Source organism: Endocarpon pusillum (genome assembly GCF_000464535.1).
Source record: "Endocarpon pusillum Z07020 unplaced genomic scaffold C734253, whole genome shotgun sequence".
Taxonomy (NCBI): domain Eukaryota; kingdom Fungi; phylum Ascomycota; class Eurotiomycetes; order Verrucariales; family Verrucariaceae; genus Endocarpon; species Endocarpon pusillum.
Window position 1 is genome coordinate 491,682 of NW_006913602.1, and position 16,208 is coordinate 507,889.

General features: G+C 48.4%; 5 protein-coding genes across 5 annotated transcripts; 1 reads left to right on the top strand and 4 right to left on the bottom strand.

The window, feature by feature from the left end:
• Positions 1 to 4,081: 4,081 nt before the first annotated feature.
• Positions 4,082 to 6,057, bottom strand: EPUS_00157 (uncharacterized protein; the record flags this gene model as incomplete). Its single annotated transcript, XM_007789186.1, has 5 exons — positions 4,082 to 4,375; positions 4,424 to 4,441; positions 4,498 to 5,412; positions 5,472 to 5,660; positions 5,713 to 6,057. The coding sequence occupies 5 exons, from the start codon at positions 6,055 to 6,057 to the stop codon at positions 4,082 to 4,084; spliced, it is 1,761 nt and encodes a 586-aa protein (XP_007787376.1).
• A 282-nt stretch (positions 6,058 to 6,339) lies between these two features.
• EPUS_00158 (uncharacterized protein) lies at positions 6,340 to 7,131 on the bottom strand (the record flags this gene model as incomplete). Its single annotated transcript, XM_007789187.1, has 1 exon — positions 6,340 to 7,131. The coding sequence occupies one exon, from the start codon at positions 7,129 to 7,131 to the stop codon at positions 6,340 to 6,342; it is 792 nt and encodes a 263-aa protein (XP_007787377.1).
• A 3,983-nt stretch (positions 7,132 to 11,114) lies between these two features.
• On the bottom strand, positions 11,115 to 11,666 carry EPUS_00159 (uncharacterized protein; the record flags this gene model as incomplete). The annotated part of the gene is made up of 1 exon (XM_007789188.1): positions 11,115 to 11,666. The coding sequence occupies one exon, from the start codon at positions 11,664 to 11,666 to the stop codon at positions 11,115 to 11,117; it is 552 nt and encodes a 183-aa protein (XP_007787378.1).
• Positions 11,667 to 12,174: 508 nt separating this feature from the next.
• On the top strand, positions 12,175 to 12,977 carry EPUS_00160 (uncharacterized protein; the record flags this gene model as incomplete). Its single annotated transcript, XM_007789189.1, has 2 exons — positions 12,175 to 12,295; positions 12,346 to 12,977. The coding sequence occupies 2 exons, from the start codon at positions 12,175 to 12,177 to the stop codon at positions 12,975 to 12,977; spliced, it is 753 nt and encodes a 250-aa protein (XP_007787379.1).
• Positions 12,978 to 13,647: 670 nt separating this feature from the next.
• Positions 13,648 to 14,860, bottom strand: EPUS_00161 (uncharacterized protein; the record flags this gene model as incomplete). The annotated part of the gene is made up of 6 exons (XM_007789190.1): positions 13,648 to 13,731; positions 13,785 to 14,033; positions 14,110 to 14,246; positions 14,301 to 14,473; positions 14,521 to 14,714; positions 14,765 to 14,860. The coding sequence occupies 6 exons, from the start codon at positions 14,858 to 14,860 to the stop codon at positions 13,648 to 13,650; spliced, it is 933 nt and encodes a 310-aa protein (XP_007787380.1).
• Positions 14,861 to 16,208: the final 1,348 nt, after the last annotated feature.

Consider the following 16,208-nt stretch of genomic DNA (forward strand, 5'->3'; position numbering starts at 1 on the left):
CACGCCTGAAATTTGTTCAGAACCATAGCTGTGAATCAACCTTACAGATTAGTTTATAGAAAGCCTGCACACATGACTTTATATTTGCTGCATAGTATCTTTCGGTTAGACGAACTTCAGCGCTAAGCAAGTTCGCAGCAGAATACCGGTAGCAGGAAAACACGTTGACTAGGCGGCTAATATTAGCGTAGTTTGACTACTTTTGATGCATGACTCCGTACACCCGGATATCTGAATTCTGGTCGTACATCGTACTGGTAGTCCTACAGCGGTTAGGCACATAACGTCTTTTTAGTCTGCCGAGGCCGGCGTGGTACTGTTCATTTCTTGGCAGGTTTACAGAGTTCAAGTTGCTGGCGCCACGTCTTCAAACAGAAACAACTCTCGTAAGCTTTCTAAATATCATAACTATATATTTCTTATAACGAAGTGTAGGTGGATATCTTCTGATTCTAATGATATAGATAACTAGTGATACAGAGCTTAATTAATACAGTATACTTTTCATATTCTAAATATTGCTTCCTAAAAAAGAGTCTCATACATTAAAGATCTGTATCAAAAAGAAGTAAAAGAAGCTTAGCGTTATTTGGATGTGGAGTCCATTTAGTAAGTTTATTCATTTAATCTTTGGGAGCTGTTTCTGTTAACAACCTGCAGTGGTGCCGACAATTCTTGAGATAACGTCAAGGATTTGCAAGGTTTCGCAATGCACAATAACAAGTAGGGCCTGAAGTGAGAGGATTCTGTCAGACAAATAGCTGATTAGGGGCCAATTTTGGCCACGGCCCTTTTGGTTCAGCAGATCTGACAGGCCGGAGAAATGTTCGAGGTGTCGCCATGGGAGTCTCTGTCAGACAAATGCATCAGCAGCAAACCTTAAACAACACCGGCTCGAACAACACAACGGCGAAAGTGACAGCGCTAACTTAGAAGTCTGCTTCTCCTCCAGATCGGGGTAGCCTTGAAAGGATGTGAATACTTTGACGCTATACATACTAAGTTAGTAGCTGTCAACATTTGTGACAGCTGATTGATCGATTTTGCTGCGTTTTCTATGTAATCTGCCCACTCGTTATTGGCCAATTTGGCATGCAATCTCCGCACTAATTCGCTGGACCGTACAGCCTATTTTTACGTACATGTACCTCTACGCCTTCTACCCCCCCTTCTAGATAGAACAACTTGCTATTCTACAGTACTTTACGCAGCGTGCCGGCCTCTCTATCCATAACATTATTTACGCAAGATTCTTTAATGAGGTGACAGGTACCCTTGTCTGGTTTACGGGCGTAGAAGGAAGGGTTTTGGTCATACGCACGGGATGAATAGGTGGTCTCAAGCCTTTAAAGCTGTTCCTCCCAGACCTACAGACGTTCCTGTACTTATAAATGGCGCGCCAACCCTAGATTGCTTTATGAGGCAAGAGCTAAGGCGATATTGGGAATAGAGTTCGATAGCTCGCTCTCCAGGATTGTACCCCTACACTCACACTGTCTTGAACCGTCAGGGCGGAGAACGCATCCGGTTCGAAAAAGTACTAACTAAGTTAGCGGTCTTTTCGCAGAGTCGGAGAAGAATCTCCTAATCTCAATCCGCTAATGCCCCCCGCAAAAGCTAATCTACGTCATAGCTTGGTTGGCGGCCAAGTCCCCTGAGGGCCAAGTCCCTAGAAGGCCGAGGAGTCCTCTGAGGCTCTGCGTCACACAAGTTGCCGCAGCTAAGCGCGCTAGTTAAAGCTTGGCATCAGGATCAATTGGAACATGGCTGGAACTCAACCAAAGTTCAGAGATGTCGTATTAGCATGATGGTACAAGGGTCCCCGCATGCAAAACGCACGAAACGCTCTTGTAACGGTAACGCCCTGTTATTTATGGCAGTGAGCATTGCTATCCACCACTCTGTCATAAAATGACGGTATTTATCATTGGCTTAAATATCCGCCACAGACGCGAGGTACGCTACAGGCGCACCTTTAAGAGGATTAAGGTTGAGATGATGCTTTTTCATTGGTAGATAGTCACGTGAGATACCTTGGCTGCGGATATTTGAGCCAATGATAAATACCGTCATTTTATGACAGAGTGGTGGATAGCAATGCTCACTGCCATAAATAACAGGGCGTTACCGTTACAAGAGCGTTTCGTGCGTTTTGCATGCGGGGACCCTTGTACCATCATGCTAATACGTAACAGATACGTATCATATACGCAGGGATTCTGACAGTAACATGCCACAGCAAAGGCATTGTGCAAAAAATGCTATACATATATTACGCATCTGTAGTAGACAGTGTCCTAGTTAGCATAAACAGTCTCACAAGCTATTTAGGCTTCTTCTGGCTCCTTGGCGGTAGTCTATATAACAGACTAGATGCTCCCTAGATAGCTAGAAGAAGCAAGCAATTCAACCACATCAGTAAGACACTTCTACTCTATTGACTCTGACTAGTCTTAGTTGATTTCTATCTACTTCTGTAATTCCACCTTTTCACACCTTAGAGACATCCGATTTGCAGACTTGTTTGGTGCCTCCACCTTCTGACACCTCACCACCTTACGCCCCCACTTAAGCGGACTACACTTTAAAAAACAGGCAGCGGCCTTCTTACTAGAAGATGAGCTCTCCGAACCTGGAACGTAGTTCCCTTAGAGGCATCCTCCAGCGTCATTATTTCAGCTTCTGAACAGGTATCCTTAGGCAACAGCGTTGTACGAAGGCGACAGCGCCTGTACATAGGCAGACCAGAGTTCTGCCTGTATGGAGGCCTCTGATTCCATTCAAATAGGAAATGCGAATGCGTAGAGCAAGTTGTCAAACAGGCACAGAATAACGTAGGAAAATAGCGCAGGCAACAAACGGGCTAATGAAAGCCGAAGGGCCGAGGATTCGCCGAAATATGGCTGACAAAAGTCAACACCTCATCGACAAGAAAGGAGTACAGACAACTTAGCTGCAGTGTGTACACTCTAGTTACATAAAAACTCGAATTTTTATCCAATTGAGGCCAGCAATAACGACTCGGTCGTGCAAACGCGTCGTAGCCGCTCCCGGACGCATCCGCACCGAGTTTCGGTAGTAGTGCAATGCCGGCAGAAGAAGGACCTGACAGGGGCCACCCGAGGGGTCCTATCAAAGCGTGAACCCCTGCGCGATATCAGGAATGCCCGGGACAGAATGGAGACCGACGAGCAAGGTGATAGAAACGAGGAGCTGGGGAACGAGTCTCTGGCACGCCGGATAGAAGAGAGTGTGTCTCAAGCGGTCATTAAGGTCCTTAAGTACCGGCTGGACAAGATGCAAGACAAGATAACGGAGATAGAGGAGGCATAGAGGATGGATAAGGCTCTTCTAGAAGACATAACAAAGGATAATAAGGATATGAAAGCCCTAATGGAAGATCAGAAGGTGCTCATCACAGCTCTAAGACAGCAGATCGAAATTCTTCAAGCACCTTAACGCATAATACTAATCACATACACAGCGGCAGCAGCAACAAACACTATAGGAAGAAAGGCCACGAAGCTCGGGGACAAGAGCACCAGCCTTAGCCCGAATGCCCTCACCTTTGCGCCCGAACTAACAGTAACTTCAAGTCTGTTTTGCACAGTGGAGGGGTTGGATATGACAGAAAAGGAAAAAGAGGCACTACTAAGCAACATAAGAGCAGGGGTGGAAAAAGTCATACGATCAGACCAAAAGCAACCAGGCTGGTCCTATAATGCGGTTATTCAGGACAACAGAAACCCCTAGCGCGTAAGCATTCTCTACAGAGACGAAGAAGAATTAAAGCAGGTGAAAAAAGCAGCAGAACAGTCAAAACCGCAGGGTGGTCGGGTACTAGGGGATCAGCTGTATCCCGTCAAGATGGACAGTATCGCGGCACACGTGATTCTCACACCGGAAGGGTCACTTCGAGAGGACGCCCGGGCCAAATTGGAGGCAGAGAAGGATGTAAAGATAGCGAAGATCGTCTGGCTCAGCAATAAACTTTCACGCAGAGCATGTGGTTCGATAGCGACATCTCTCACCCGCATTCTATCACTTACAACCCCGTCTAGCCAGGAATGCCTTTTGTGATCTAGCCTTGGATCGAGGTTTCGACGACCAGGGTTCCTTTAGGCTTAGACATGCCAGGATTAGTTTTTTTAAGTTCTGCCTTGTTCACGATATCTTGCGCAAATCTGGCGTCTTTCTTCCTCTTAGTCAATTTATTGACAATCTCGGTAGTTTTCACATCTGCTTCTTCGTCGCAACCCAGAAGTAGAAAAGTGAGGAACTCGAACTCTCCTGGCCGTGCTGCGCAGGCTGTCTTGAAATCATGCAATATTTCGAGGAACTCGGCTTTCTCATTCCGCTTCCGAGATCCACAGTACTACCGGTCAGGGTTGACAGTATACTGTACTTTTGCGTCAACGCTGACTCTCATGGCCATTTTCGACTGCGGTGTACACGAGTATTAGCTTCAAAGACCGGCAATGAGAGTTTGCCTCCTACCTGGACAGCGTATATGACCCGCTGAATCAATGTCTTTTGCTTCCTGCAAAGCACGAACATCACGTCAGGCCCTGCGGATGTACTGGGCAGTAGGAAGGTTGGTCTTGCTTCGTTTCGAAGGACTCTGTGAAGCCATTCACCGACACTCATTCCCCTGACAATTTTGTTTTCGCCGTCCTCTTTTTCGTGGTCCTCGTCTTTGTCATCATCCTGTCCGTCGGCCTCGTTTCCGCTCAGTGCCACATCCACTGTTCCTGAATTATGCTCAAGAACAAAACCCTTAAGGCCAAGCCAGGAGGTCTGAGAACCAAGGGATTTTGATATTTTATAGACGTTATCAAATTTTGTCAGGAACCTAGTCCGCTCTGTCGGGTTCTTGTGCTCATACGCATTTGTGTATATTGCTTTGGCAAGACGATCCTCTGCGATAAATCCAAAAGAAGAGGCGCTGTACTGCCATAACCCAAGATATTCGTCTGTATGCGTGCTAGGAGGCGTTCTATCTCGTAGATATTCCATTACGGCGTCAACGACTAGCTGTTCTGCAATACACACCAGGAATTTTCCGCGGTCCACTTCGGTCATATATGCAATTGCTTGCTTAACCAGGGTTGCCGCTTCTGCAATATCCAAAAACCTAGAACGGCTGAACAGCTCAGCTTGCATCGCCATATAGGAAACATCGTTGGCCAATTTCTGCCATATGAGATCTGCGGAGGTTGCCAATTTCTGAGTTCTCTGTTTCAGAGGCTGATTTGCTTTCTTTTGGACCTCTATAGATGTATCGCAATCTTTTTCGCAAATTCCTCGGACAGCGAGCCGTCTTGGCTGATTGAGTCCAGGTTTATGATATAAGCTCTGAAGAGCTCTTCGATGTAACAAACGGACCATGGGGAGCGACTGCGCAGAGGAAGGCTTTGTTTCAGAATGTGAGTCAAGATGTCATTCGATCAGAACCAGTGGACTATTGTAACGGCTATTTGGTTTTTGCCCATGTTGGCAAAACGACCTCCCTGCTGGCGTTGCCCACGAAACTTGCTGATAAAAGCTTGATCCTCGAAGACAGTCTCACTACCTACAAGAGACGCTTTGAGCCTGGCGCGGACAGCGTCCAAGCTTATCTGGTGGTTGTGGAGAGGTTGCGTCCCATAAGACCTCGATGACTGAGCGGATGCTTGGCTCCAACAAATCTTCAAAATATCTGTCGGCGCTTACGAGATGAGAACGATCAAGCGATTTCATCTGAGGAATATTGTATCCTGTCGGAGAAAGGCCATATGCGAGCCTAGTATCTGCAGACGTGTCAACAGCCAGGTTCACTATTTCCTCGACTCTTTTTATATTCAAAGCAGTGCCTGCCAGAACACTGCTATGACATCCTGGCAGAGAATAGAGTGAAGTCACCAGGAACGACAAAGCAGTGGGGTCTTGGTATTCAATTTCAATATCCTGGTAGCGGAAATCCGTGATGTCGTCTCCCTCCCTCTTCGTCCTCACAGCTATGGCGGCGTCGCATTGAACCTCGTCAAAACACCAGAGAAGGTGGATTTTCTTCTGCATGTCGTTCCAAGAAGCTCGTTGAGAATCGTGCAGTGCCTAATCATCCAAATTGCGATATCCGAACGGGTCATCATTCCTTGCGAGAAGGAGGCAGTGGAATAAGGAGCGGAAAGCGACGTCCCCGTCGGAGAACAGCTGGTATCGCAGCCACTGCCACGGCTTTATTTGATTACCGCGCTTCAACATTGCAAGCAGTAGTATCAAACAGCTGTCTATAAGTAGCGCACACTGTTCCTCCAAAATCACCTCGTTCCTTCTAAAGATGCCGGATTTTGCGGGTTGTCATCTTTTCGGACCTAGGTTGACGGTTCGAATTAGGAGCTCTATATCTGCGCACACGGCACTTGTTCTAGGACAGTATAGTCTCTCTCCAGGATCCGTAGGAAGTTCTTCGCTTCGTACTGCTCCAGATACAAGATAGAATCCAAAGTGCGCACGAAGCATATCGAACATTCGATGTGTCTTCTTGGACCCAGCAGCGGCAAGTAGAGAGCAGATTTCGGAGCTCTTCTGGTTAACTTTGTCTGTTGCGCCCAGGGTGGAAGGTGAGTCCAGAGAATTGTATTTTTCAAGGTCCGACATGAATTTGATCGCTCTTTGAGTTTCTTGTTCTAAGATGCGGCGATACAGATCTCGAGCTATGAGTTTTAGGCCCTGCAAGAAGGGATATTCGGATGGGCAATTGTTCCCGGCAGAATGAGCCCAGTCAACTTTCCTAGCAGCTTCCCAGCAGCAGTCAAAGTAGTCCCAGTCTTCTTGAATTATCGTCATGATGCCTGCGGCCGTCCTGAGCTTAGTGCTCCTACTTCTCTTCAATGCTTCTAGAGTTTGTATTCTCAATGATGAAAATTGAGGGGAGTGTCGAAACGGCTGAAAATTGGAAAAGAATGTGTCGATGGGTTCCACATCATCCATACTTGCCATAAAAAGGTTTTTATCATGGCCGTAAAGCTCCCAGACAGCATAATATTGATACTTTTTCTCAGAATGGAATTCATCCATACGACCATCTAGCGCATCGTAAAGTCGCACCGCACTCGAAAGAAATTCCTCGTCGTACTCCAATTTGGCCATCGCGATGTCTAGTTGGTCCTCGCCGAAAGGAACACGGAGATACCTCCAGAAGTACCAGACGCATTATTCATCGAACGACATACAGGCAAAGTTCTGAGGTCGTTGTTGTAGAATCTGGTCAAAGTATTGTCTGCTATCAAAGGAGCCACTGAATATGTGATCCATCGTCCAAATTGTCTGATGGGGGGATTAGAGCTTGCTTTGGATGCCATTTCCAACACCAAACGTTGATACTTACCGGACAATCATTCCATTCTTGAAACAAGTAATGCACAACTTCCATGTTTCCACTATCCATCGCGAACAGTAGTGCATTCATTGGATAGGTATCGTTCCAGCTTGGAGGGTCCTGGACAAGGCGGTCACCCCGCCAAAATGAGATTTTCTGGACCTCCACAAGCCACCTCACAATCCGCAGATCCAGCTCTGCACCGAAAAGAAAAGAGCACCTATCGAACCACAGCAAATCCTCCTTCGATATCTCGTCCCTGACCTGTTCTGCTGCAGTGAGTTCGTCGTTGACCAAAGCCATGCAGAATGCAGCAATCGGTTCTGCCAAAGCCGGACAGGCTGCTAAAAAAACAGACTGCTTGCAAGAGGCCTGATTGTTTCTACCCGATCTTGCGGTGCAGTGATGATACTCAAGAATCTTTCGACATCGGTCTTGTTCCACATACCGGTCTGGGTTGTCCCATATAATTTCTGCCTCTTGCCAAGATATCCGACCTCTTGGGACTCAAATTTCCGGATCAAACTCTCCATTCGAAGTTGAGCGGTGCTACTGGGTGAGTTTACAAATAAAGCTCATCAAGGTGCCGTTAAGACGAGGACTTTTAGAAGACACATTGGTAGGTGGAACAGAGGTAGAACGACTCGGAACCCTCCACCCTCCATTTCGAACCCCCCAAAATAACGCATTTACCTAAACGCGCACTTAGAAGTACAACTCTAAGCCCAAAGCGCCAAGATATTTAAGCGACAACATACGCTTTTCCTAATCAAGAACGCCACCCTCCCGTCGACAACCAATCAATTAAACCATAGAATACTCAAAAAAAAAGCAGGCAACATCAATTGTAGACAAGGACGCCATCATAGCCTGGCCGCGCCGCAGTCAGCACCAATCAAGGGAACCAGTACTTTTAGAAAGCGATGTGATGAAACCAGGCTCTGCAGGTCGCCGTGGGGGCGACCACAGGCTGTGCCGCAGAGGCTCGGAATAACTTAAAAGCGGCTGCATACGCTTTACCATATCAAGAACGGCACCCTCTGCTCTGACATGAAGATTACGGGGTATATCTTGACGCTCTTCCCGTTAGGGTTGTTCTGGCGGCTCAAAACTGTGGAAGAGGCCCTCTGAAAGTTATGCCTAACCGTGATATGATATAATTTGCATAGAAGTCGCAGCTAGACGTCTAATATCCAATGAAATTGTGTCATTCTGGGCGTCTTTTCTCCAAAGTTATGGCCATATGACGGTCAAATTATGGTCGTTCCAGCTCTGAAGGTGGCTGCTGTTGGGCCTTGGCGCTTATGAAGCTACTTCCTCCATTTCTAGTAGCCACACACCACTAGTACTTGACGCTTTGAGCTGATACAGTATTACTCCTCAGCGCTGACACCGATCGTGCCGCTTCAAGACCGGCCAACTATATACAACTGCAGATACGCCAAGCATCGCAGAGAGTGCGAAGATGTAGAAAAGACTCCACACCGTTTTTTTGGGAGGACGTTCGAAGCTGATAGATCGAAAGTGATTGTATGTAGTAACTAGGTGAAAGAATATGGCAATCATTATAGAAACCTACAGGACTAGCTGATCGTACCATAACAGACTTCTTGCTTCATAGGTGTGCTGGTTCTGGCCTGCAGGATTGAGATCTCCTTGATCTTGAATTCCTGAATGATGAGTCTGGCGGGCGTTTCGCAGCTTAATCATGTGGCTACGTAGGGGCTGTCTCTTCCAGTCAAAGCCTGCGTATGGCAGCTCAATCAAAGCTCATGCAGACTTCTTTCTGGCGTGGGACGCTACGCAAACCAAAACCTCCTTTTCAAACATGGACGCTCGACAATATCAGAAGACGAAGCTGACGCCGGCCGCAAATCTCGTGTACTGGTTGGTTATTGGGGCACTTGGCCCTGCGGTAGTGGTGCCGTGGACCTCTGTATTCAGGCCGGCATACAAAAAGACAGTAACTTGAAATTGTCAGGAAGAATACATCAATCAGGTGTGGTTCGAAAACCATCAGCGCCGTCTTTTTGGCGGAGTGGTTGATGCATCCGTTTTCTGAAATGGGACATGATAGAAACAGCAAAATGCGGCCGTTCGGTGAGATCATCGAATTACACATCTTCGTGAAACGCATTGATCTCTCCCCATCCCCCTTCTTCAAGATGCTAGGTCCCTAGCCTCGCCAAACCACACACCCAGCGTTACCTGCGATGTGAGCTGCGACACCACACCTCCGCACAACCCAATTTCGATTTGTACCAAAGATAGCACATTCACCTTCCCAACGCTTCCTGTCGAAGTCCGCAACGACCCTCGCTTGACAGTAATCAGAATTGACCATCTGCCTAGCTGCTGCCTCAAGAGAGCTCCGAAGTTTTCAGCCTGGCCCTTCTCCCACCTTTTTTGCAGCTGAAGGATACAGACAACTGGAAGGTATGGTAGCAGGCGGAGCAGCTATTCAGGGATATCTTACTTACCTTGTGGGGGACATTCACAACGGTCACGTTGGCGTTGATGGAGACGCAGAGGGATGTGGGGACTGCCGACCATGTGGATAGATGAGGAACGGCGTGTGCAAGAGCGCTATAGTTTTTTTCGGAACAGATCTACGTTCGTCTCGGGGCCTAAGCAGTAGAGCGCATCATCTCCATGCACCACAGGTCGAAGCACTCCGTATTTTCATCTGCCCCACCCATACGGACTGAGAGATCGCACCCAAGCACGATCGAGGAGTGCCCATTTGTCTTTCAGTTAGTTTATAGTATGATCGCATGCTGTAGAAGTCACATCTCAAAAGCATTCTTGCTTGACCTTTTTCGCGAGGGCCGATACCAGGCAAACGATTACGGAACAGACATGAATGGGATCGTGATTGGTCTGTAGAGTTTAGAGCAAGCAGCGATTCTCTTGCAAAAGATTGGCATCCTGCCAATCGGACTGCTTTGGGACGGTTTCTGATCAATTATTCTGAAAGGATTATAGAATAGAGTTCTGGAAAGACTGAAATGAAAGCTAGCGAGCAATGTTAGAATAGCTGATGCCTTTTAAGCATTAACGGAAGCCAGGAGTCAATATAGGCTTCGCCTTCAGGCTGAATTTGCCAGACATACTGTACTGCGAGTAGCGCATTTTTAATAGTGAGTCAAGGGGGCACCTAGGTCTACCGATTTGTCCGACATCATTTTTTGCCGTTTCTCTGGTTTGTGGATGTCAAAGATTGATTCAGCGGTGCGATAGGAGTTCTAGCTCAACCGTACCAAGCTCGGACAGTTCTCAAGTCTTAAATATAGTCCAAATTAACCCAGATAGTAATAGGAGGAGAGGTCCCGTTGTGTACCAGGCTCTTCATTGCTCAAGGCTGCTTGTGGCTATACCTTGTGAGACTGGTATTCGACAGGTATGGTGCTTGCTTTGGAAGTGACATTATTCTTTTGCTCCCTTGCCTGGCCCGCTGGATGCAAGTGGAGGTATTCTATGAGTGTTTAAACAACCAACAACGCCACGCTAACTCGAATGCTAGGATTGCTCATTGCACTGGTCCGTGTCCTTGATTCGAAAGATTTTCGTAATGAGGCATTGTTCTGCAGCAATAGGGCATGGTGATCCTCCATTGCTACCCATAAATCGTTGACTTTTGAGTCGCCAGATGAGAGGGATCTGAGTTACCTGCCCAGTCCGCGAAGTTCCCGATCTGCCATGGAGATGGTGAAGAATTGCTGGAAATTTCTTTCCTTGGCCAGTATCCGCTGCCTCAGCCATTACTCCCAGGCCTGTCGTCTGGCCCCTCATCAGCTTCGTCATAACCTTGCTCTGCTATCCTCTCCGCTCTTCTCTTCCAATACTCAGTCTCGCATTTTGGATCCCATTCTGTTCCGCCCCATTCGCTGTCAGACAGCAGCAGATCACCGGCCTGACCACCCATTGCCTCGAGTTGCGCGGTCAACGCTCGCCGGTCATCCAGCAATTGCTTCATGTATTCAGCTGTCTTAACCAGCATCTTCTCCTCACTTTTTGCTTGTCCTTCCGTGCCTGGTACGAGCTGCGATAAAGCAACATATTGGTCGCGGATGCCGTTACGACGGCGATTTTCTGCTTCCTTGTGATTGTCCGACTTTTGATGGGCTGTGAGGCGAGGCTTTGAAGAAGAATTATTCAAAGAGGAGGCGTTACCAGCGTTGGTAGAAGATGATCGAGGCTTTCTAGAACGCTTTGATGTTGGGGCTGGAGACGATGATGATGAAAACTGCGTTGAGGCTGTTGGTGATACGGCTTGGGAATGTTGTGGGGTATTGGCTTTGGGCATGTCCACACAAACCACGCACACATTCGAACGATAGTTCAACAAGATTAAACTGTTAGGAAGTGGTGTAGTAGTACTTGTTGCGGTGCATGTGTCTGCGAAAAGGGCAGTATGCGGCGGTGGTAATGTACAGGTCGAATGGGCATTAGAAGAAGATGAGAAGGTTACTACGTACTACAGTACTACGCACATGTGAAAGTGTAGCGAGCGGATGTGGCAGAACGGTAACGTACCTGACCCAGAAGTGCAACAGGACCCGTTGCGCTTCTGGGTCAGGTACGTTACGTACTAGGTCAGACCCTTGCACCTTCTCCAAGGCTAGCACTTTCCCCGAACATTGTGCCCCCAGTACCTGCCAAGCCTGCAACATCACCTTTTCCATCCCTTCGCACGACCACCACCACCACCGCAGCACAAACACACAATCACAACCACCTCCATCCAGTTAAGTTATGCTTGAACAATCCACCCCTCTAGACGCTCAAGTTTTTTCGGCCTCTAAAGACGCATCATGAATGTTCAACGTCATCTCCGGGGCTCTTGCAGCTGCGGCCGCAACAACTACATCATAGCAGTCCCAGAAAACGCCGCCACCTCCGCTCATGTTTTCTTTGACAGCAGCAGCGAGAACCGTGGGTTTTGCTAGAAATATACCATAGTAGACTACCTGACAACTATCTAGGACGCATACAAGCTACACCAGTCACAGTGTGGCTTCACATTCCTCTCACTTGGTATAAGAGCAATACGACGTCATTCTTTCCCGACGAGACCCACTCGATGATCCGGAAGATGTTCACTCCTGCACATGAGCCACATAGTCAGAGAATCTTCTGTGGATATTGTGGAACACATCTTTCGTATTGGACAGAAGCTGCTCGAGATGAAGCCGACTATCTGAATGTTACAGTTGGGAGTCTCTTTGGCGAAGATCTGAGAACTCTTGAAGAGCTTGGACTTCTGCCAGATGATGTCGATGATTATGATATCACTACGGGCCCAACAGATACGCGAATTGCCGAGAGGGCCAATAATCAACAGCTTGCAGGACGTGATGAAACGGTACAGAGAAGAATAAGCCGAGGTGTCGGAAGGGACATTAGTTGGATCGAGGAGATGATTGATGGCAGCAGGTTAGGCAGACTTCAGAAGACGAAGAGGGGCGTTGGTAGAAGCGCAGATGGGATGACGATGGTCGAATGGGAGATCACGGAGATGATTGATAACGGATCCGAACACGAATTGGGTGCTGGACGTGGAAAGCGGAAGCTAGGTGAGGTTGCCTTGGGAGGAGATGCGCAGATGCAACTATGACTTTCACGACCGCCGTTGATAAATGCATAGCAAGCACACGGAGACTAGGGAAGGGTCCTTGCTACGATGAGTTGAATACTGATTATCTCACTCGCTTGAACTTTGTTTGCGTGGTATTGATATTTTATTTCAGCCTCATCTTTCGATTTCGCTGCACAGACGCCGCAAGAGTTTGCACAGGTTTTTAAATGTTTTCAAACCCTACGCGAGGCACGCCGAACCCTGGGTCCTGAAGTATCAAAAGTCATCACTCTTTTCTGGGGGAGCGGCCCCGGGAAGGAGGGTGCGGAAGGGGGAAGGGGGTTAAGGGGTGCTTTTAATTCCCTCATCAGAAAGGGAACCCATTCCGATACGATCCAGGTGTTTATCTACTTTCCTTGCGGTCTTATGTTGGCATGGCCACCTTTCCTGAGGCCAACAAGCCCTCTCGCGAACCGATAGGGTGGTGTGGAGCCCTCCACACCACCCAAGATTAGCCCTGATCTAGTGTCCGAACTACGAAATTGACTCGACTTGATTTTGACTACCATCAACCATTTCTGCTTCATCCTTCATTGACAGACTCCTTTGCGGAGCAGGGCACAAATTCCATGCAACTGGCAACAACCTCGCTCTTGGACTCAACTCTCCCAAATCCTGGCTTATCCAAAACACCTACATCTAGATATCCCTATTCTGGAATCGGCTCGTTCAGAAACAGATCTCCAAAGACTGGCATCACGCTCTTCCCGTCTGGACTGTTCGCCAGGTATTCCTGGAAAGGACTGTTGCTCTGCGACATCACAAAATGATAGCTGTATGGCCCACTTCCGTGCGGAACGACAGGGACATCATACGCTGATGCATAGCAGCCACTTTGAGCAATTCCGTCATGCCACCTGCCCACATCACATCTGGTTGCAAAATGTCGACGTTGCGGCCCTCGACCAGCTTTCGGAGGCCATACTTACTATACTCGTGCTCCCCAGTGGTGAACTTGACGGTCGGGTGTGCTCGCTTGAGCTGCTGAAAGCCATCGAAATCATCGGGTGATAAGCACTCTTCCCACCAATCTACCTGCAGGTCTTCGCGATTGGCCGCAGTGACAAGTTCAATCGTGTACGGGGACGTTCAGTGACCTATAACAATCTACGAGGAGAGGGAAATCCAGTCCAACAGCCGGTCGATGCTTCTTGAGATATGCAATGTTCTTCGCCAAGCCCGGCTGGCCTTCATCCGGTCCATAAGGAAGCGGAACTTTGGCCCCAATAAAGCCCATCGCTTGCGCGGCTGCCGGTTCGGGTCAAGTACAATAAAAGTACAGGCGGGAGCAGGTGACACCACCGATGAGTTTGTATACTGGCTCCTGGCGTAGGTGCCCGATCAGATCCCACAAGGCCAGATCGATGACTGATATTACGGCCACTGGCAAGCCTTTACGGCCATAAAACATTGCGCCTCGATACACCTGTTCGAAGAGATTGTTCGTGTCTCGCGGATCCGCGCCGAGCAGGAATCTTCGAAGTGCTGTTGCAACAACCAACAGGCTGGTGGTCCCCCAAACCCGGTGGCAAATCCTTTGGTTCCATCGGTCGCTTCTATCTCGACACAAAAAGAGCCCAGTACGTTGATGCCCCAGCTGGTGCGGGATTTGCGGTACTGTTCCCATTTCGACATTGGAGTGGCATTGCGGTACTGTTCCCATTTCGACATTGGAGTGGCAATGGGACTATCTATCAGCCAATGTCCGCCTTTGACCTGTGATGTTTTATCAGCATCGAGGGAATGGCCCGCGAGTCCAATCGTACATTATGGTAATCACCTCCTAATCCAATCCCTTCAACAAGAAATGTTCGCACCGCCTTGATCGTGGGAAATGCCCGAGTTGGTTTAGAAGAAGCCATGTTGACCTCTGGTATGTCTTAGACAACAGGTTTCGAGCTCGACTGTTCGACTCAAATTTCCTTCACGACGAGATAGACTATAGTTATTAAAAGTGACCCGAGTATGGTTCGGTGGTTTCGGTGGATCGTCACACCGAGCATCCTGCCTCTTGGCATCGCGGGGAAGCATTTTGAGGCAGAACATTGTCCCGAGCGCTCTCTCACCACTGGAGAGCTACAGCTCCCGCTTACCACAGTGTTCCGATGCAGAGTCAAGCCTATATCACCGGTCACGGAGCCTCACACCCAAATTCGAACGGGCAAAAGAACGGCAGCACCAAAGTCGCCTCTACTGCATCAAGCAGTGAGGATGAAGCGGAGTAGAACTCCTCTAGCAAGCAAGCGAAAGAGGCTGATGAGTGTTTCGTATGCCGTCTATGTCTCAATGAACAGCACCAGCCTGACTGCACTTTGATAAATCAGTTGCGAGCTATGTAAGCAAAGAAAAGTCGGATGCGGTAGGTTTCTCACATCCTGGCATCTCGTTTTCGTGCTGTTCATGCTGGACCAGATCGAGGTCAGCCCAAATGTGGGTGGTGTGCGCGCAACAATCAAGTATGCGAGTACAGAGAAAGGAAGAAGCCTGGATTGCGGGCGGGTTATGGTCGAGATTTGGAGCGAAGACTTGATCGACTTGAGATGGTGTCCATACATGACGGCTTGTTCGACAGATATCTGCGTGCAGAACCAGACATCCAAGAAGAAAAGCGCACATCTCACCCAGATGATAGCAGCCACAGGTGTCTGCCTGTTGACCACATCTCGCACTCACCAGCGTCCCAGATACAGGAAGAACGTGGATCAGTTGCTAGTCCTAGCTCACTTGTGTCTGTTAGCCAGCAGAGAGCATATCATCCAGCCTATTCCATCTCTCAGTATCCTGGCACACAGGGTGGTGCGACACAGCAAGGGACGCCTCTTTCAGTAGATGCAGCCTCTGGAGTGACGGACCAGCAGATTCCCAGCGGTAACCATTTCTGGCATAACCCTCCAAGCGCGTCAGCTGCACCTGATGCTCAGAGCCATCTCCCACCACACGATCTTCTGTACCTACTTGTCAACCTGTATTTTGAGCATATCAATATATGGTTTCCAATCTTGCATCGCGATTCAACATTCAGGACCTTTTTCGGCTCACTTCAACTTTCCGAGGCAGAGTGCATTTTACTTCACGCGATCGTGGCAACGACGATGAGGTTTTGCAGCAGCTCGGGATTGACTCTCGAAGCACGGAAACAAATTCACGACGCGTCAAAACAGAGAGTGTTGCTTTATGTGCTAGAGAATTCCAGTGTTCGGGCGTTACAGG